At 55.1% G+C, this 20,885-nt stretch overlaps 1 protein-coding gene across 9 annotated transcripts in view; it reads left to right on the top strand.

Moving 5' to 3' along the window:
* The window catches only part of CXXC1 (CXXC finger protein 1), a 61,995-nt gene that overhangs the window by 38,967 nt on the left and 2,143 nt on the right, over positions 1-20,885 (top strand). The window contains exons 1-14 of one of the 9 annotated variants that reach the window (XM_032963520.2): positions 4,727-4,872; positions 6,030-6,130; positions 6,585-6,802; positions 7,424-7,524; positions 7,653-7,771; positions 8,517-8,675; positions 12,421-12,555; positions 13,322-13,429; positions 13,705-13,889; positions 14,519-14,726; positions 15,255-15,365; positions 15,989-16,038; positions 16,725-16,821; positions 18,455-18,607. In XM_032963520.2, the coding sequence (XP_032819411.1) occupies positions 6,074-6,130; positions 6,585-6,802; positions 7,424-7,524; positions 7,653-7,771; positions 8,517-8,675; positions 12,421-12,555; positions 13,322-13,429; positions 13,705-13,889; positions 14,519-14,726; positions 15,255-15,365; positions 15,989-16,038; positions 16,725-16,821; positions 18,455-18,607 (1,701 nt within the window). In that variant the 5' untranslated portion in view covers positions 4,727-4,872; positions 6,030-6,073. Of the gene's footprint in view, positions 1-4,726; positions 4,882-4,921; positions 5,217-5,938; positions 6,131-6,584; positions 6,803-7,423; positions 7,525-7,652; positions 7,772-8,516; positions 8,676-12,420; positions 12,556-13,321; positions 13,430-13,704; positions 13,890-14,518; positions 14,727-15,254; positions 15,366-15,988; positions 16,039-16,724; positions 16,822-18,454; positions 18,608-20,885 lie in introns of those variants that run through there. The other 8 variants (XM_032963521.2, XM_032963522.2, XM_076070724.1 and 5 more) reach the window with 8 other exon arrangements.

The following is a 20,885-nucleotide window of genomic DNA, read 5'->3' on the forward strand; positions in this document are numbered from 1 at the left end:
ACGTGAGAGGGGAGATGAGAGGGAGGTGAGAGGGGAGATGAGAGGGAGATGAGAGGGAGGTGAGAGGGAGATGAGAGGGGAGATGAGAGGGGAGATGAGAGGGAGGAGAGAGGGGAGATGAGAGGGAGGTGAGAGAGGAGATGAGAGGGGAGATGAGGGAGGTGAGAGAGGAGATGAGAGGGGAGGTGAGAGGGAGATGAGAGGGAGGAGAGAGGGGAGATGAGAGGGAGGTGAGAGAGGAGATGAGAGGGGAGATGAGGGAGGTGAGAGGGAGATGAGAGGGGAGATGAGAGGGAGGTGAGAGGGGAGATGAGAGGGGAGATGAGAGGGAGGTGAGACGGGAGATGAGAGGGAGGTGAGAGGGAGGTGAGAGGGAGATGAGAGGGGAGATGAGAGGGAGGTGAGACGGGAGATGAGAGGGGAGATGAGAGGGGAGATGAGACGAGAAGCGAGGGACCGACGAACGGGGTGGTGAGGTTATGAGGGGGAAAGGTGAAGGAGACGAGGAGAGGGAGACGAGAGGAATGATGAGGAAGGTAAAGAGGTACGTGAGGTGAGGGGAGACGAGGCGTTTCGGGTTCGAGATGTGGGAGCCGCGGGGTGAGACGTAAGCAGTGCACGGGGAAGCGCAGGGAGAGACAAAGGTGTAAGGAGACGCAGTAGACGTGGGGAAGAGAATCGGGGACGTGGTGGTACAAGACCTGAGTGGACGAGGGGAGACGTGATGGAGACGCAGGGAGACGCGGGGACACTTGAGTGGATACGAGGGGAGAAGAGGAGGGAGACGCGGTGGGGGTTGAAGCGGCGTTAGCAGGGACTCCCTGCCTCCCGGCCGACTCCGGCCCCGCACATCGCGGCCGCTGCTCCTCGGGCTCCGGGCGTCGCTCCCGGGGTTCTGCCTGCAGGGATGGCGGCGACGACGAGGAGGACGGGAGGTGGAGGAGGAGGGTAGCAAGGGGGGTAGGGAGGGGGGCAGGAGGAGGGAGACGCCGAGCCGCCCTGATCCCCCCACCGGCTCCGTGATTTACGCGCTGCGCGGAGCGTAAATCGTCAGCCTCCCTCCTCCCGGCCGCTCCCCGGGGTCCATCTCAAGGGAGACGGAGCGGATCGGAGCGATGCGAGGCGGACAGATGGAGGCATGAGCGGCTCCACGTGGATGAGGGGTTGGGGGGGGGGCTGTGCCCCCCAAACCCAGGCAGACTTCAGGAAGATTTAGGGGCTAACCATAGAACCCCCCCCCCCCCGCACTCCAATTAATAAAATAAGCAAGCAGATGACACGATGTCTCCTCCTTCCTGTATTTGTCTCTCCGAATAGAACAAATAACGGCATGTATTGTTTTACTCATCCCGTCAGCTACGCGGCCTCCTGAGCGGGAGACGAGGAATTGCAGAGAGAGAGAAAGAGGCATTGCTAACGTGTTGGTAAGTTTGACACGTAGTCGTAATTGTAGTAGTCTGGCTTTCGCGAACAATATCATCCATAATAGAGGGTTTTTTTTGGGTTAGATCGCGTAAAATATATAAATGTGTCGTTAAACCCGCCACCAGCCGACACAGCCAGTTGGTAAGGGTTGTGTCACGTAAACAGAACGTGCCAATTTGAGAGCAAAGCCACAACATTTACAATTTACTCAGACTGTAAATGTTGTGGCTTGGCTCTCTAACACACCGGCGTGCTGTACTAGTGACGAATTGGCACGTTCCGTTTACGTGACACAACCCTTACTAATTGGCTGTGTCGGGTGGTGGCGGGTTTAATGACACATTTGGGGCCGTCCATAAATGACGTCACGCACCTGGGGGGAGGGGGGTCAGACATTTGTGACGATGTGTGACGAAGGGGAGGGGGGGGTTGAGAAATGTGACGTCACATCAAAATGCGCAACTTTAAATAAATATAGACAACACGTTCTACTTTTTAATAAATGTTTTCTCCTACAACATCAGAGTGCAGCGCCACGTTAAATACGCACTACAATGACAATAGTTTAAAGCGATTTGAAGCATGTTTTTTGGGGGGTGGGGGCAGAGCTCTGTGAAAAATCGTCCAAAATCGCGTGACGTCATTTATGGACGGCCCCTTTCTATATTTACACGATCTAACAAAAAAACTATTATGGATGACGCGTTGGTGTTGACGGAGAATGAAACTTGGCAGAGATTGCCACCTCACTCCCACTCGTCTCCAGTCAACGATGCTCATCCCCGCTCCGACTTCAATCGGAATGAATAGAGCGGTGATCTGCACTCATTTTTAGAGTGGGGGGGGGGGGGGGGGTGGCACTTTCACCGATAAGATATCAGTGTGAGGGCCGACACACATTTGCAACCATTGGGGTTTGACAGCACGATGATGATGATGGGGGAGGGGGGGGGTGTTCATTTCGATATTGGCCGGGGCCGCACTAAAGGCCACCAGGTGCCTTCAGTGGACCGCGGGCCTTGCAATGAAGAACACGGATAGAGGGATGTAAATGAGACTTGGATTGGAATCTTGTGTTTCGTTAAGAGCTTTATCGGGGATCGTAGATCGGCGTCGGTGCAGTTGAACAACAAGTTAAACATGGGAGTGACATCCCTCAACCTCGTCGTGAGTGCCGCGCGCTTAACGCGGTTGACGAGGTGACGAGGTGAAGAGGTGAGGCGTTGCCCACGTGACTCAGCGGCAGAGCGAGCGGCTGGCGATTGGGAGGTTGCGAGTTTCACATCCTGAATTTGGGGGGTGGTTGACTCCGTCAATCGTCGTCATCATCATCCTATTCCTCCAGGGTCGATAAAAAAATGAGCACCGCTTTGCGTGGAAGTCCACAGTGGTTGTCCTATGGAGGAGATACTCGTTCGCTCCTGCCACAGGAATGTGGAATTATCCACCTGATCCAATATGCACATTTCAACACGGGGGAAACAAAGGCGGCCCGGCGTGGCGTTGGCCACACCAACAACCCTCTAACAGCACTTGGCCCCCAGCAGTTTGTTAAAGGGATGTTTGTGCGTTCTATTCCATTCTTGCGAATGACGGCAGCAGCAATATGTTTATTCAGGAGCTCGATGGCAATGGCGAGGTCTGATGGGCACAACGAGAGCAGTTCAGGAGAGAGTTGGTGTGGGTTTTGCTCTTCCTCCCCCCTCCTCCTGTTGCAACTGCGCAGCGCACAGTGGTTAAGTAAGTTGTCCAGAGCTTGTGTTGCATGTCCACAATGGCACAGCGGCTTATTTTATGTACCTCTATATATGTATCTCTATGAGCCTCCGGGTTTACTATGCGGTCCATAGTTCGGGTTGCGTGGCCACAATCGCGCCACTGTGGTTGTCTCCAACTTTCCATTCATGAAGGAGATGTGGTGCAGCATCGGCCTGGTGATGATCAACTAAACTTGAACATTAATAAGGTAAGGCCCAATGCGCTACATAGCTATTTTTAAGAACCGACCTGGCCTCAAATGATAACGAAGTGGTTGATAATGTGGAGATTCATAGCAGCCAAATACTGTTAAACCCATGTTGATTTTAAATGTGGAGGGTAAAATCCACGCGGCCACAGAGAGAGACACGCAAACTCCAAATATACAGGCATCGTCAGGGTCGGGCTGGAACCCACGACATCCTGTAGACCAGGCGAGGTAGTTAACATCTCCTAGCCACCGCGGCGCCCCTGGTGCCGCTGATAGTTCCACCACCACCAGTGTCTTCGAGGAGGAAGAGGAGGAATGTCAAAGCCAGGAGGTGTGCGATGTTTGGGTCTCAAATGACGAGCTTATGTTCGGACGTCCAATTGGGCAATTGAATCTACGCGTGCTAAACGTTGAATTATTTTGAACCGTATCGCATGATAATGCTGTGCATTACAGAGCTGTGCGTGATAGAACTAGGAGCCGCATCTATACACATCTGGGCCAGGTCACCAGCATCGATTTAAAGCGACGACGCCTGACTCTGCTGCTGCTGATGAGACGCTGAATGTAGAAACCGCGTCTCGAGCCGTTGCTCGTTTTGAACCAACAATGAACGCTGCTGTGAATGCTGCACTCCTGAGAGCAGTGGTTCTTAAACCTGGGGGGGCACGCACCTACCTGGGGGTGCGAGATGCCCTTTCTGGGGATGCGAGACATGGCCAGATTGTTTTATAAAGCAAATAATGTGAACGCAAATTAAGCACGGGCACGTGAGTACAACTACTTTGTTTCACCAAACCTCTGTAGTTGTTAACATTATAGATATTAAAACAAATTATTTTACCATTGAGAACTAAGGGCTGCAGTAAAGGTGAAGAACCACTGCCTGAGGAGCAAGCCCCGTGCGGCTGACGGTAAAGGGATCGGATCACCTCCTGGAGGTGGGGGGGATGGAGGCGGGGGGGTGGGGGGGTGGAGGTGGGGGGGATGGAGGCGGAGGGGGGTGGAGGTGGGGGGGTGGAGGCGGGGGGGATGGAGGCGGGGGTGGAGGTGGGGGGTGGAGGTGGGGGGGATGGAGGCGGGGGGGTGGAGGCGGGGGGGGAGGCGGGGGGGAGGCGGGGGGGATGGAGGCGGGGGGGTGGAGGCGGACGGGATGGAGGCGGGGGGGTGGAGGCGGGGGGGATGGAGGCGGGGGGGGGTGGAGGCGGGGGGGATGCAGGCGGGCGGTGGAGGCGGGGGTGGAGGAGGGTGGAGGCGGGGTGGGAAGCGGGGGGGGAGGCGGGGGGGTGGAGGCGGGGGGGGTGGAGGCGGGGGGGTGGCGGCGAGGAGCCCCACAGCCCCCACAGCCCCCACCCCACCAACTCGTGGGGCCCGTGTGACGTCACTCTGCGCGTGCGCAGTGAGGGCGATAAAGTGAGGCCCAGTGTGGGCTCGCTCCCCTTCGGCGCTGTGAAGACGGCGAGGAGGAGGAGGAGGAGGTGACCGGGGTACCCCCCCCGACCCCCCTCATCATCATCCCCATGGTCCCCCTCATCATCATTATCCCCCTCGTCATCCCTCTCGACCCTCTTTATCTCTGGCTGTCGCGGTTCGCGCTGACATTCGACGCGGCGGCGGCGGCGGTGGGTCGACTCTGGACAGACTGGGCCCTGCCGCGGGAACGTGGAATTCGCCGCTGCTCCAGCTCTGCGGAGCCGCGAGCACGAGTCGTGTGCCCTCGCAATGGTCGCTTGAGTAGGAACTTTGCCCTTTAGGCTGGGGCACAGGGTGAGGGTTATGCGTGGTGAGGGCCCCGGCGTTAAAAGTTGGTTTGGTTCACCAGGTGAGGACGACTCGAGAGACGCAGGTTGCAGGGGTGAGTGGTCACGTAAACTAAAACTATTAAAAACATTTTATTTGTATTTAACAGTTAAAGCCCACTGTGCTCTAGAGCTCGTTTGCAGAAGCGACTTGGCTGCAAATGATAGCTGGGCTAAGTGGCTTATCATGTGGACATTTATAATATCCATTTATTATTTGTAAGGCGCTTTTCCACTAACGTCTCGAGACGCGTGATGTTGGTGCTAAATGTGGAGGGGCGAATCCGGAGGACCACCTGAATGAAGAGAGACGCGCGAACGCCAGACACACAGAGCAGGCGTCAGCTTCGGGATCGAATCCACGACCCCCCGCACACCTGGCGATGTAGTTAACATCTCTCCGGCGCGGCGCACGTTCTGATGGGCGAGGGCTAGGGGGTCACGTCTGTCAGCTCAACTCCGTGCAGAACCTCTCACCGATCCCTTTCAGCCCTCCCCTCGCTCGTCCCTCAATTCTCTATGCTACGGCTACCCCCTCGCCTGTCACACCCCTCACCTCTCACCCCTGCACCTCACCCGTCAACCCTCCTCGAACACCTTACATCTGTATCTCGCACAGGTTCTAAACCCTCACACCTTCCCAGTCCACCCCTCACTTCATTCGCCCCCTACTTCTCTCACCTACCACCCCGCTCACCCATAACCCTCGCCCATCTCTCACCGCTACTCTCACCTCTACACCCAGGCACAGGTTGGCAACCCTCTCACCAGTCGCGGCTCACCCCTCCTCCACGTCGTCGCCCGTGTTTCTGTTTGGCTGTGGGGGCCAGGTGGAGGTCAGGAGGGGTCACGCGTCCGTGAGAGCAGCTGCCCCCGCAGCATGGAGAGCAACAGCACGGAGAGCGATGTGGAGCCGATGAGTGGCGCCTTCAACAAGGTCACTCGCCGCGACTCGCCGTCACTCAGGAACTCGCGTGCACACTACAGATTCTCTCACACACATACACCACAAACAATCAAATCCATATACTTGTACAACAACAACTGCCATTCGTCACTAAGCGACGGTGACCTCACCACGGTGCCTGTGTCAGGCCAGGTGCACTTTGAGGCCACGTGAAGTGTCGAAGGCTCGCTGACAGGAGGTCACGGGACAGATGCAGCAGGTGCCATGGGTTGATTGACTGAGATGACTGGCAGATGCATCAGCTGTGCCCCCGACTGTGCTAAATTGTACACCACTTACACCTCACACCACTGTCACCCTTAACCTCTGTCATCACACTATTACAGCGCTCTCTCTCCCAGCACTCTTACCCACTCAGTCACCCACCTAGATCACCAACTCACCCGCAGCACTTTCTCCTGTGTGTTCGTTCTCGCTGGCACAGGATGGTGCTGGGCCAGGTGACGCCAATCGACGGCGAGGAGATGGGGTGGGAGACCACGAGGTTCGGGGGTCCCGGCCTAGCGGGGTGGGTGGCGGGGCAGGGGGTGGCAGGGCCCCACCCAATGGAGGGGTTGCTCCGGTGGGGGGGCGGACCCCCCTTGAGACGGAGCCGGCTGTATACTGCGTGTGCCGCAAGCCAGACACGAACCGCTTCATGATGTACGTGCCGGAATCACCCACTCGCACACCCACTCATCCATTTAGCTCCTCAGTCGCTCATTCACCCACTCACGACACCATTCACCCACCCAGGAAAAAAAATAACTGCCATTCGCAACTAAGTGGAAGTGACATCACCACCGCGCTTGTGCCAGACCAGGTGCACTTTGAGGCCACCCGCTCACCCATCCACCCACTCGCCCACACTTGACACACGTGTTTGGTGTTGTGAGAAGTGCTACTGTGGTGGACTATCATATCCCTGTACATTTCAACCACTGCGGAAAACACTATTCACCCAACCCATAGCCGAGGCAAAGCGCGTTCCTGCTCACATGAGCATGAAGGCGGTGCTCATCTTCCATTTACAGCCCTGAGCCAGTGGTGGAAATTCCTAATACCTCTGTGTCACCCGAATCTGGAGTTTTCAAGTTGGCGGTGACCGATGGTGCAGCATCTGCGTGGCGTCGGGCAGTAGCTAAATGTCTCTCGCTTGCAGCTTGCGATGCGATGTAACCGAGTATGTTGCGCGAGGTGCGCCGTTTTCTGCCAAGCCACGGAGATCGCGTTGTGCGCGGCGGATAATGAGTCGGGCCTGCGCCGCTGTGGCACGCTGCACAGAGGCTGTGACAAGTGCAATGAGTGGTTCCACGGCGACTGCATCGACATCACGCAGAAGATCGCCAAGGCCATCAAGCAGTGGTACTGCGACATGTGCCGCGGTACGTGGGCCCCATCCCCCCCCCCCACCCCCCGTCACACTTACCCCCATCGTCAAGCGCACACGGGCTGCGTAGCTGACTTGCTTTTTTCCCTTTTGTTGCTGCTGCTGCTGCTGCTTCTGCTGCAGCCAAGGACCCGTCGCTTGCCATCCGCTACCGCCAGAAGAAGATCAAGGACAAGAGCCGGGATGCAGCGCGTGACTATTCGGCCGAATACGACGGCAACTGCAGCTCGGAGAGACGGAAGGTACGGGTGGGGGTAGGCACGGTTCACGGGAGGCCTGTGCAGCAGCTCAGATTTATTTCATTGTTATTCTTTTTTCTTGTTTACCCAGGAAAGACTCGCATTACTCTGTAACAGGAGGGATCCTGACAAGTTTTCCCTAGAATGGGGGCGATGTTGTTGCTGCCGTGTGTGATACCAATTGAGTAATTATTTAGCGAAATTTTCAGCATTGGGATGTTTTGGCCGATACCAGTTACATTGTATATTTGTTTTTAGTGAGGGGAGGAAACTCGAGCAGAACAGAGGGAGAACATATAAAGCCCACAAACTCATACAGTCGCTTGCTCACGCTCTCATTTACTCATCTCACCCACTCACCACACCGCAGGTCACAGCACTTCTCTTTCTGCTTCTTCCCTCATACTGTTGCACTGTGGAATTTCCTCCCATCATCGTCGTATCTTTGCACAGGCTCTTACAATCATAACCTTATTTCATTCAAGAAACGTGTCGAACTCTTATTTATCTCTTACAACTTTGATGGTGCTGTTTGCTGCACGCGCTCAGCTTTTTGGGCCTTTGCTCCCGTGCTCGGCAACTGCTAAGAAACTCTGCTGTTGACTCTGCTCGTGCTCCTGCTGTTGTTTTCTGTTGCAGTTGATTCTGCCTGTGTTCCTGTTGTGGTTTCTGCTGCTGTTGCTGCTGCTGTGTCTGCTGCTGCTGCTGCTGACTGCTCGTGCTGTCGTTATTGTTCTCATTGCCGCAGCAACTGAAGCGCTCGGTGCGCATGTGTGGCGAATGCGAGGCGTGCTGCCGCACCGACGACTGTGGCCACTGCGACTTTTGCCGGGACATGAAGAAGTTTGGTGGCCCCAACAAGATCCGGCAGAAGTGCCGGCTCCGGCAGTGCATCGTGCGCTCCAGGGTCCGTTCCGTTGCGGTTGGCGGTCGACCCTGCAGCTGACAGCATTTGTACCGAGTGTGTGTGTGTGTGCGCTGTGTGTGTGCTGTGTGTGCCCTGCGTATGTGTGCCATATGTACTGTGTGGTGTACTTCATCTGTCATGTACTGTCCCATGTGTGCCGTGTACTCTAGTGTTTCTCGTGTACTTTGTGTGTCGTGTTCTCACTGTGTGTGTCGTGTTCTCACTGTGCGTGTCGTGTACTCACTGTGTGTCGTGTTCTTACTGTGTGTCGTGTTCTCACTGTGTGTGTAGTGTTCTCTCTCCGTGTCGTGTTCTCACTGTGTGTGTTGTGTTCTCTCTCCGTGTCGTGTTCTCACTGTGTGTTGTGTTCTCACTGTGTGTGTTGTGTTCTCACTGTGTGTGTGTCGTGTTCTCACTGTGTGTGTTGTGTTCTCACTGTGTGTGTGTTGTGTTCTCACTGTGCGTGTGTTGTGTTCTCACTGTGTGTGTGTCGTGTTCTCACTGTGTGTGTTGTGTTCTCACTGTGCGTGTGTCGTGTTCTCACTGTGCGTGTCGTGTACTCACTGTGTGTTGTGTTCTCACTGTGTGTGTTGTGTTCTCACTGTGTGTCGTGTTCTCACTGTCTGTGTGTCGTGTTCTCACTGTGTGTGTGTCGTGTTCTCACTGTGTGTGTGTCGTGTTCTCACTGTGTGTGTCGTGTTCTCACTGTGTGTGTTGTGTTCTCACTGTGTGTGTCGTGTTCTCACTGTGTGTGTCGTGTTCTCACTGTGTGTGTTGTGTTCTCACTGTGTGTGTCGTGTTCTCACTGTGTGTGTTGTGTTCTCACTGTGTGTGTCGTGTTCTCACTGTGTGTGTTGTGTTCTCACTGTGTGTGTGTCGTGTTCTCACTGTGTGTGTCGTGTTCTCACTGTGTGTGTGTCATGTTCTCACTGTGTGTGTTGTGTTCTCACTGTGTGTGTTGTGTTCTCACTGTGTGTTGTGTTCTCACTGTGTGTTGTGTTCTCACTGTGTGTTGTGTTCTCACTGTGTGTTGTGTTCTCACTGTGTGTGTGTCGTGTTCTCACTGTGTGTTGTGTTCTCACTGTGTGTTGTGTTCTCACTGTGTGTGTTGTGTTCTCACTGTGTGTGTTGTGTTCTCACTGTGTGTGTGTCGTGTTCTCACTGTGTGTCGTGTTCTCACTGTGTCGTGTTCTCACTGTGTGTTGTGTTCTCACTGTGTGTGTTGTGTTCTCACTGTGTGTCGTGTTCTCACTGTGTGTCGTGTTCTCACTGTGTGTCGTGTTCTCACTGTGTCGTGTTCTCACTGTGTGTGTGTTGTGTTCTCACTGTGTGTGTGTTGTGTTCTCACTGTGTGTGTGTTGTGTTCTCACTGTGTGTGTGTTGTGTTCTCACTGTGTGTGTTGTGTTCTCACTGTGTGTGTCGTGTTCTCACTGTGTGTGTGTTGTGTTCTCACTGTGTGTGTCGTGTTCTCACTGTGTGTGTGTTGTGTTCTCACTGTGTGTTGTGTTCTCACTGTGTGTTGTGTTCTCACTGTGTGTGTGTCGTGTTCTCACTGTGTGTGTCGTGTTCTCACTGTGTGTGTTGTGTTCTCCCTGTGTGTGTGTTGTGTTCTCACTGTGTGTGTGTTGTGTTCTCACTGTGTGTGTGTCGTGTTCTCACTGTGTGTCGTGTTCTCACTGTGTGTGTTGTGTTCTCACTGTGTGTGTCGTGTTCTCACTGTGTGTGTCGTGTTCTCACTGTGTGTCGTGTTCTCACTGTGTGTCGTGTTCTCACTGTGTGTGTTGTGTTCTCACTGTGTGTCGTGTTCTCACTGTGTGTGTGTTGTGTTCTCACTGTGTGTCGTGTTCTCACTGTGTGTTGTGTTCTCACTGTGTGTGTGTCGTGTTCTCACTGTGTGTCGTGTTCTCACTGTGTGTCGTGTTCTCACTGTGTGTGTCGTGTTCTCACTGTGTGTGTGTCGTGTTCTCACTGTGTGTGTGTCGTGTTCTCACTGTGTGTCGTGTTCTCACTGTGTGTCGTGTTCTCACTGTGTGTGTGTCGTGTTCTCACTGTGTGTGTGTCGTGTTCTCACTGTGTGTGTTGTGTTCTCACTGTGTGTTGTGTTCTCACTGTGTGTCGTGTTCTCACTGTGTGTGTTGTGTTCTCACTGTGTGTTGTGTTCTCACTGTGTGTGTGTCGTGTTCTCACTGTGTGTGTGTCGTGTTCTCACTGTGTGTGTAGTGTTCTCACTGTGTGTCGTGTTCTCACTGTGTGTTGTGTTCTCACTGTGTGTGTCGTGTTCTCACTGTGTGTGTTGTGTTCTCACTGTGTGTGTTGTGTTCTCACTGTGTGTGTTGTGTTCTCACTGTGTGTGTTGTGTTCTCACTGTGTGTGTTGTGTTCTCACTGTGTGTGTTGTGTTCTCACTGTGTGTTGTGTTCTCACTGTGTGTGTTGTGTTCTCACTGTGTGTGTCGTGTTCTCACTGTGTGTGTCGTGTTCTCACTGTGTGTCGTGTTCTCACTGTGTGTGTGTTGTGTTCTCACTGTGTGTGTCGTGTTCTCACTGTGTGTGTGTTGTGTTCTCACTGTGTGTGTTGTGTTCTCACTGTGTGTGTTGTGTTCTCACTGTGTGTGTTGTGTTCTCACTGTGTGTGTTGTGTTCTCACTGTGTGTGTTGTGTTCTCACTGTGTGTGTTGTGTTCTCACTGTGTGTGTTGTGTTCTCACTGTGTGTGTTGTGTTCTCACTGTGTGTGTTGTGTTCTCACTGTGTGTGTTGTGTTCTCACTGTGTGTGTTGTGTTCTCACTGTGTGTGTTGTGTTCTCACTGTGTGTGTTGTGTTCTCACTGTGTGTGTCGTGTACTCACTGTGTCGTGTTCTCACTGTGTTGTGTTCTCACTGTGTGTGTTGTGTTCTCACTGTGTGTGTCGTGTTCTCACTGTGTGTGTTGTGTTCTCACTGTGTGTGTTGTGTTCTCACTGTGTGTGTGTTGTGTTCTCACTGTGTGTGTGTCGTGTTCTCTGTGTTGTGTTCTCACTGCGTGTGTTGTGTTCTCACTGCGTGTGTTGTGTTCTCACTGCGTGTGTTGTGTTCTCACTGCGTGTGTCGTGTTCTCACTGTGTGTGTGTCGTGTTCTCACTGTGTGTGTTGTGTTCTCACTGTGTGTGTCGTGTTCTCACTGTGTGTGTTGTGTACTCACTGTGTGTGTTGTGTACTCACTGTGTGTGTTGTGTTCTCACTGTGTGTGTCGTGTTCTCACTGTGTGTGTGTTGTGTTCTCACTGTGTGTGTCGTGTTCTCACTGTGTGTGTCGTGTTCTCACTGTGTGTGTCGTGTGCTCACTGTGTGTGTCGTGTGCTCACTGTGTGTGTTGTGTTCTCACTGTGTGTCGTGTTCTCACTGTGTGTGTTGTGTTCTCACTGTGTGTGTCGTGTTCTCACTGTGTGTGTCGTGTACTCACTGTGTGTGTCGTGTTCTCACTGTGTGTGTGTTGTGTTCTCACTGTGTGTGTCGTGTTCTCCACGTGTGTCGTGTTCTCCACGTGTGTCGTGTTCTCCCTGCGTGTTGCGGTCTCCGCTGATCGTGTACATGGTGCGTCGTGTTCTCCACACGCTCCGTATCCTCCATGTGTTGTGCTCTCTGCATGTCGTGTTGTGTACTCCATTCACGGCTTGTACTTAAGATGCGTGCCCTGTATTCTCCACGTGTCGTGTACTCTATCGTGTCCCTCCGCGTGTCGTGTACTCCGCCCTGTCCCCCTCGTGTAGAAGCTGCTGCGCGTGCGCGACGACCACGGCGGCTCGAGCCGTGAGGGGGCGCCACGCGGCGCCGGCCTCGGCTCCTCCGATTCGGACGCGCTGCTCTCCTACCACGACTACGCCGCCTCGCCCCGCGCCGACCAGGTCCATGCCGGGGGTGTGGGGGTGGGCACGGGGGGTGTGGGGGGAGGGGGGCTGCAGCGGGCGTGTGGGGGGGGGATGCGGTTGGAGGGGGGGCGGGGGTTTAACGCTCATCGTAGCGTCACATTCGTACCGTGCCGCACAGACTCCTCCGCTCACACTCGGAGAGAGCGAGAGAGAGGCCGATTGGTCGGCACGTTAAACACGGAGGTAAGGGGGAAGCCAGCCAGAACCAGCGCCACCAACACTTGCCTAAGCTCTGTGGTCCTATTTTGGGATGTTTGGCCAACTCCATTAATCATGAGTGTGTATGCGTAGGATATCGTTTCTCGTGGCACGGTATTTTTTTCTAAAGTATGGTACAAAAAAGTATGATTTGTTAAGTTGTGGTAGATAACACAGATTTCGTTTTCATGATACATGTGTGCTGCGCATGTTTGCGTACGTGCATGGGTGCATGTGTATGCATGCGTGTCTGTGCGTGCGTGTCTGTGCGTGCGTGTCTGTGTGTACGTGTCTGTGCGTGCGTGTCTGTGTGTACGTGTCTGTGTGTACGTGTCTGTGCGTGCGTGTCTGCGTGCGTGTCTGTGTGCGTGGAGAGCAGTGGCGCAGTGGTTAATGTGCTGCACCACGAACTTGTCCGGGCTTGGTGCTGGCCACACCCCTTCATAGGTGCTCGCTAACAGCACTTGCCCCATACAGTCTTGTTTAAGGCTATCCGGGCGATCTTTGTTTTTGTGTACACGTGCGTGTGCTTGTGTGCGTGCAGTTCCCGTGGAGCAGTGGGAAGGAGGACTCGCAGGATCACAGCTTGTTCCGTAAGCGCGCCGTGAAGCTCAAGCACGTGCAGAAGCGCGAGCGCCGCTACGAGAAGCAGGTGCTTGCCCAGAGACCCCTCGCTCGTTCAACTCTGCGTCCCTGGGAGTCCTCGTGTTTCTGGGCGGTTCTGTGTTTCCCCGTGTTTCCCTGGGTGTCCCTGCGTGTCTCCGGGTTACCCTGAGGTGTTGCTGCGTCCCCCCCGCTTGTCCCCCGCATTCCGGCGTCTCTCGACACGTCCGAACATGTCTGCGCGTGTCTCTACGTGTCCCCGCGTGCGGGCCCCCCCCCACGGGCCCCCACGTCTCATGGCTGTGCTGTGGCGTGGCACCGTAGAACCGCTCGGAGCGCCACCGGGACAAGGCCCGGCACAGGCTGCGCGTGCGGCACAGCGAGCGCGGCGGGCCCGAGGCACGCGAGACCCCGCGCCAGCGCCAGTGCCTGGGTCCCGGCTGCACGCAGGCCGTGAGGCCCACCTCCAAGTACTGCAGCCACGAGTGCGGCATGAAGCTCGCGGCCAAGTGAGTGATGCAATATCAGCCTCTCAGGGCCACCCAGAGCCTCCCTAACAAGGTACTCGATGCCAAGTGGGTGACCGAAACACAAAGATCCCCCATATATCCTTAACAGACTGTTTGGGCAAGTGCTGTTCGCAAGCACCTAATGAAGGCCGACACGGCACACGAGGGGGTGGGTGGCCAGTGTGGAAATTTTTACACCACACCAGGTACTCATTTGAGGCTGATTCGACCTAGAGGAGGCCCAGGACCGGTTCAAATAATCGTCGCTGATGACGAGCGGAAATCGAACTCGGGTCGCCGGGTTCGTAGAGCGGCACGCTAACCACTACACTACCACTCCCTAAACACATCCACCCTTACCACCTGTACTGACCTTTACCTTCCAATCACTCCACCGGTGTCTACGGTTACCAGCCGACACTGGCAAAAAGAGTGACACCGGCCCCCTCCTAACAGTTCTCCCTGCATCTCCCACCCTGTGTCTCGCTGCATCTCCCACCCTGTGTCTCGCTGCATCTCCCCGTCTCCCTGAGCGTCACCTCCTGTCCCATTTCCCGCCTCCACATTGCTGTCTCTGCTCACATGGTTTCAATGAATCCAATTTTCCCTCCCTCCCTCCCTCCCCCTAGCCGTATCTACGAGATCCTGCCACAGCGGATCCAGGAGTGGCAGGCGAGCCCGTGCGTGGCCGAAGAGCTGGGCAAGCGACTGCTGGAGGGCGTGCGCCGGGAGCAGCACACCGCACGCCTGCGCCTCGCCCACATGGACCGCCGCTTCCTCGAGCTGGAGGCCGTGATCGCGCAGGCCAAGCAGCAGAGCGTGTGCGAGGACGAGGAGGTGCAGCGGCGCCACGCCACCACCGCACGGCCACACCACGCCGCCACGCCGCCGCCATGCCAGGGCGTCGCGCTCCCACCACGTGGCCACGCCGTGGCACCATGCCACCACACACTGCCACATGCTGCCATCACACTGCCATTGCACGCTGCCGGAACACCACGCCACATCTGCCACGCCACCAGAACGCCATGCCACGGCGCCACACTGCACCGCCACACAATGCCACCGCCACATCGCCACCGTGCCATACCGCCACCATGCCACTCTGCCACCATACCACACCACGTCGCTCCGGTTCCAACACTCGCTCACTGGCTCACTCACGTGCACACATGCTCGCACGCATGCTCACGCTCTGTTGGTTGCACATTCATGCTCGCTCATCACTCGCTCACACATGGCATGTGGGATGGTCTTTCCGTGCCTCCATACCTCACCTTGTCTCCGGTGTCTTTCCATGTGTCTCCTGTCTCCCCGTGCCTCCCCGTCTCATCTCATGTCCCTGTGTCTGCCCATGTGTCCCAGGTCACAGATGGGGACAACGAGGAGGCGGATCTACAGATATTCTGCGTGTCGTGTGGCCACCCCATCAACCCCAAGACAGCGCTGAAACATATGGAGCGCTGCTACGCCAAGGTGCGCCGAAGACACGCGTGACGGCGATACTACTGTTAACTATTATTTTTCACCTATTTTTATTTTACCAGGTATGGCCCACTGAGTTATATAGCTCTTTTTCAGAAGCCACCTGGCCACAAATGATAGCTCAGCGAAGCAGCTTATCACGTGGAAATATATTTGCAGCCAAAGACGGAGGGGAGATGAAGAGCGTGAGCGGAGGGATATGGAGAGAGAGGAGAGGAAAAATTGTAAAAGAGTAAGACAAACATAGAAGGAGAGAGTAAAGAATGGAGAGACATCGCGAGAGACGGCAGAGAGTGCGGAAAGGAAGGATTATAACTGTTGAGAGAAAAACCGGAATCGAACCCACGACCTCCTGAATACCAGGCGAGGTAGTTAACATCTAGCCACCATGGCGCCCCATTGCGGTGATATGTGACCGGCACGTGATGGCGTGACGCGTGACAATGTCACGCCGAGTCGATCTCGATAGCCATCGGCACTATGGAGCAGTGAGCAGGGGACGAGTGGCGAGGCGTGGAGACGCTCGCGTGAGCAGCCGGAGCGCGCGCCCTGACGCGCACATTTCTGTGCTCGTTTCTAACCCTTGCTCCCGACCGCCGTTGTCTTCCCCGCAGTACGAGAGCCAGACGTCGTTTGGATCCATGTACCCAACCAAGATCGAGGGGTAAGGATGAGGACGCGAAGCCGCCCTGAGCCGCGAGACCAAAGCCCCCTGCAACCGCCACCCCCCCCCCTCCACCACAAAATAACTAAGCAGACAATAATTCACTTCCTTTCCATACCCACCTCTCCATATACAAATAAAAGTTTTTTTACACATCCCATCAGCCTTCTGGGAGAGCATAATCTCAGCAGCATTGGTTCACAACGGGTAAAACTCTGGACCGGTTTTGACATTCAGTATCTCATCAGCGGAGTCAGGCTTGCTTGAACCAACGCTGGTGAGATGCCAGATATTTATTGGCAAGGACCCTCTCCGGAACACACAACACAAATATATTAGTAACAAAATAAATAAGCAGACATTTCGCCAATGAATACGAGCTTTGGGAGTTCGTACGCCATTTCATGAGTCCAGACCCTTATGTGTAGGTGCACACACATGCACGCATGTGTGTGCGCGCATGTGTGTGCGCGCATGTGTGTGCACGCATGTGCACGATTGCGCGCTCTGTGCGTATACGCACGTGAATGTGTGCGCGTGCCTCTCTTTGTGTGCGCTGGCCACCCATCGCCTCTCGTGTGCCGTGACCGGCCTTAATAGGCGCTTGCTATCAGCACTTGCCCCAACAGCCTGCTAAAGGCTATTGTGGGGGGTGGGGATCTGTGTGTGTGTGCGCGTGTATGCAGGGCGACGCGCCTGTTCTGCGATGTCTACAACACGCAGAGCAAGACCTACTGCAAGCGGCTCCAGGTCCTGTGCCCCGAGCACTCCCGGGACCCGAAGGTTGGTGTACCCCCTTACACCCCCTCCGACCCTCTCTACCCACAGCCAGAAACCCCAAAAGGGGGTTGGTCCTTCGTGGGGTCCCCTCCCCCTTATGCTCAGGGGCCGGTCTATAAACATGCGTGTTTGGGGGGGCGGTGGGGCGAGGAGTAACACTCAATCTGTGGTGGTGGCGGGGGGGCCGGTTGGGTGGTCCTGACATGTCGGCCTTTTCAAACGTGGCCCCCCCTACATGAATGGACACGCATGCAATGCGTTCTGTCTCTAGTAACTATGAATACATACCAATTATCGGGAGCTCAAGGTGGACAGTTGTGCCCATAGCCCCTCGGCCCCCGGGTTCGCCGGCATTGGCCTGAGCGACCTTTCTGCGCACAGGCCCAAAATTCCAGAACGTCAAGCTGCCAGCAACAGGCGGCGCTCTCAAATTTGCAATAGCCCAAGGGTTAAAACGTTTCTTGAATTGAGGCCAGATCGTTGTAATAACCTGGTGGGAAAAGAAACGGTGGTGATTCTGGGAGGAGGGAATTCCACAGTGGAGCGGCGCGAGGGAAGAAGCAGAAAGAGAAGTGTTGCGACCTGCAGTGTGGTGAGAGCGAGTGAGTGGCACAAGCGCCGTGGTGACGTCACCGCCACTTAGTGCCAAATGCCAGTTGTATGCCGTGTGTGGGGAGCGGTAGTGTAACGGTTAGTGCGTTGTGCTACGAATTCAGCGACCCCGAGTTCGATTCCCGCTCAAGGTCAACATCAATGACGATTATCTGAATCAGTCCTGGGCCTCCCCTAAGTTGACTCAGCCTCAAACGAGTACCTGGTGCAGTGTGTAGTAAACATCGCCTACTGGGGAGACAAAGGTGGCCGGGCGTAGTGCTGGCCACCCACCCCCTTGTGTGCCATTCCGGCCTTCATAGGTGTTGCTCGCTAACAGCAATTGGCCAAACAGTCTATTAAGACTATAAGGGGGATTTTTGTATACTGTGTACAGGTGTACGCGTGCAAGTGTAACCACGTATATAGTGTGCTTGTGTGTATGCATCAGTGCATGTGTACAGCATGTGCCTTTGTGTGTGTGCGTGTTTTGTCATGTGCGAGTGTCGATTCTCTGTAACGGCGCCGGTTGTCTTATCGGCGCAGCTCAGATGTGCCGCTCGGCCGGCCTGGCGGAGGCTGCTGGAGTTGGTGCCATGTCCCTGCTGATTTATGGGCTTTGCCTCTGTGTGTCTGAGGCGTGCGGTAGAGGGGGGTGGGCACGCAAACCGTCGCAGTAACGAAACGCCCACGTCCAGCAGCAGGTGCCACGGCCGGGCGGGATTGATGGACGCCCGTGTTTTTATTTCGTATTAAAGTGAGGGAGGAGACTGACGGTCTGCTGATATTCATGGGATCCTCACAGCGGGAGCTGGCCATTATGAAATGTTAGAGCTTTCCTTTATTGTAAGGAATGCTTCCACCATCATATCGCGCTGTTGTGTGTCTTCGGCTGCAGATGAAGCCTCGCTGCTGCTCGGTGTGTTGCCACACCCCCTCCCCCCCCATGTGTTTGTGTGTGTGTGTGTGCATAAGTCGCCCTCCATGTGTGCGTCGCTTCCCCCCCTGCCCCCCGTGTGTGTGTGTGTGTGCTCACGGACTGCAGGTCTCCGTGGACGAGGTATGCGGCTGCCCGCTGGTGCGTGACGTGTTCTCGCCCACCGGTGACTTCTGCCGCCTGCCCAAGCGCCGCTGCAACAAACACTACTGCTGGGAGAAGCTGCGGCGCGCCGAGGTCGACCTGGAGCGCGTGCGCGTGGTATGCAGAGACCTTGCACACGCCCCCCACGGGCCCCATCGCACAACATAGTCAACAACAACAACAGCCACTGTCCGCCACCAAGTGCCGTTGATATCACCGTGGCCCTTTGAGGCTAGGGTGGAAGGCTTTTGCTGCTGGCAAGAGGTCACAAGACATACACAGGTGCCATGGGTTGACTGAGATAACTGGCAGATGCATCACCTGTGCTCCCTACTGTGCAAATTTCCTGCATTTTAGCCACCCGACGCTCTGCTCGTTATTGTAAGCGTCGCTCCTCTGCCCTCCGCTATTGTTGGAGGGCGACTACCTCCAACTGCCCAGTAGCCTCACAGTGCACCTAGCCTGGCATTACCCAGTAGAATACTTCACGAGCCTCCAGAGGCCAATTTTAACATTGGTACCAGTTATCGGCAAGAGCCAATAACCTCCACAGCCTTCTGTACCACTTCAGCTCCATCTCTTCTCCAGCCCATGCCGTCCCTATTTAGCCTCCTGTATCTGGCCAAACAGAAGCTGCTTGGGTATGCGGTGGCTGGGCATGCGGGCTATGTGAATCAGCCAACGCAGCCTCACTTCATCACAAGTGCCCTGCATCACACAAACACACAATTGTCGGGCTGGGCCCTTTCTCATTAGAAGTCACACTGCACGCCAGCTGAGAAGCCGTCTCTTGCGATGCGGTTGCATTTGCCTCTAATCAGATTCACTCCTCACTGGCGACTAATTATGAACGATCGCTGTGCTGCGCGCCAGGTAACTCGGCAGCAGAGCGAGCGGCACGCAGTGGGAACGTTGTGCTTTCAAATCTTGCTTTGCTGGTTGACTCGGCCCATCTTTCCCTCCGGGGAGAATATGAGTACCAATTTATGGGGGGGGATGACCAACAGTGGTTGACTGACACTCGCCCCTGCCATGGCAATGTTTAATTTCCACCTAGGTTGCCGCCTTGTCTGGGTTTTATCATCTGTGGTCGGGTGGCATGAATTGATCTGTACCGAAATCTGGTTTCGGCATTGCTGTGCTGAACTGTGTTCCGGTAAACTGCACAGTGTCGATAGACCTGGGCTGACTGGTGTCTGATTTTGGTCTGTGCTGTGGAAGGTGTAGCCACCCTCATTTCCCTATTCCCCCCCCCCCCCTGACCGGCTGTGCGGGGCTGCGCCGAGGAGATTGAGCACCAATGCCACAACACTCACTTGGGCTTTCAGTCAGAGGGCAGCAGCATCGGCATCTCCATGCTCTCTTCTTGTCACGCAGGGTTTCGGATTTGTAACGCGCAAAGTTGTCAGTGTACGGATCTGCATCATCTTCGTGCAGGCTGCAGATTTAAACGCTGCTGCTGCTGCTTTTGTAGAATTTGTAACGCGCACAGTTTTCGTTCGGAAGTGCAGGAAACTACAGGCGAGCGGGAAAGCGACCAGAGCCGGTTGTGTCAACAATTAATTGCCCAACCTCTGTGGTCCTATATTGTTATTTTTGGCCACTCCGTTACAAGAACGAGTGTATATACCATGTGGAAGGAAACTGGAGTACTGGGATAAAACCCATACATAGGTGTTTGGGAGGCGGTGGAGGGAGGAGTAACACTCAATCTGTAGTAATTTCCAAAGCTCTGTAGCCATATATCGTGATGTGTTGGCTCGTTAATCGTCGCACGCGCTGACGCGAGGTCGCGTGCCATCACACACACACACGACTAGCGCGCCTATTGAACAGCTGTTGGCGAACACAAGCGGTCGATACGAGCGGAGAAAGAAAAACACAGTCAGCGATTTGGCCAACATGCCTCACACGGGCTGGGGAGGTGGGTGGGGTCAGGGGTGGGTGGGTGGGAGGGAGTGCTGGGGTGGGTGGGAGTGCTGGGTGGAGCTGTGAGGAAGAGCGAGCATCAAGCCTTTGGTCTCCTTTGTGAGTGCTCACCTCCTGAGTACAGCCCTGCACAGCCAGTATTGGAACGTCTACATTACTATGGCGGGGGCGAGTCTTTTGATAAGATGACCACTGTTGATTTAATCGCAAATTGGTACTTATTTTTATCGACCGCACCGAGGGAGAGATGATGGGGCGAGTCAACTCAGTAGCAGGATTTTAACTGGCAACCCTTCCGCTTGCGAACCTCTTACTCTGCCGCTGAGCCACCTGTTTGCCGGACCGCGGAGATTGAGACGGGAGTGGTGGGGGCTCGTCTGTGTGTCCCGTAGCATGTGGAGGCCGTGTGTGCCCGGCTGTGTGCGTGTGGAGTGCTGCGTGGGGAGCGGTAGTGCGACGGTTGGCG

This window comes from Petromyzon marinus, chromosome 30, assembly GCF_048934315.1.
Source record: "Petromyzon marinus isolate PM22_M1 ecotype Great Lakes invasive population chromosome 30, UKy_Petmar_22M1.pri1.0, whole genome shotgun sequence".
Taxonomy (NCBI): domain Eukaryota; kingdom Metazoa; phylum Chordata; class Hyperoartia; order Petromyzontiformes; family Petromyzontidae; genus Petromyzon; species Petromyzon marinus.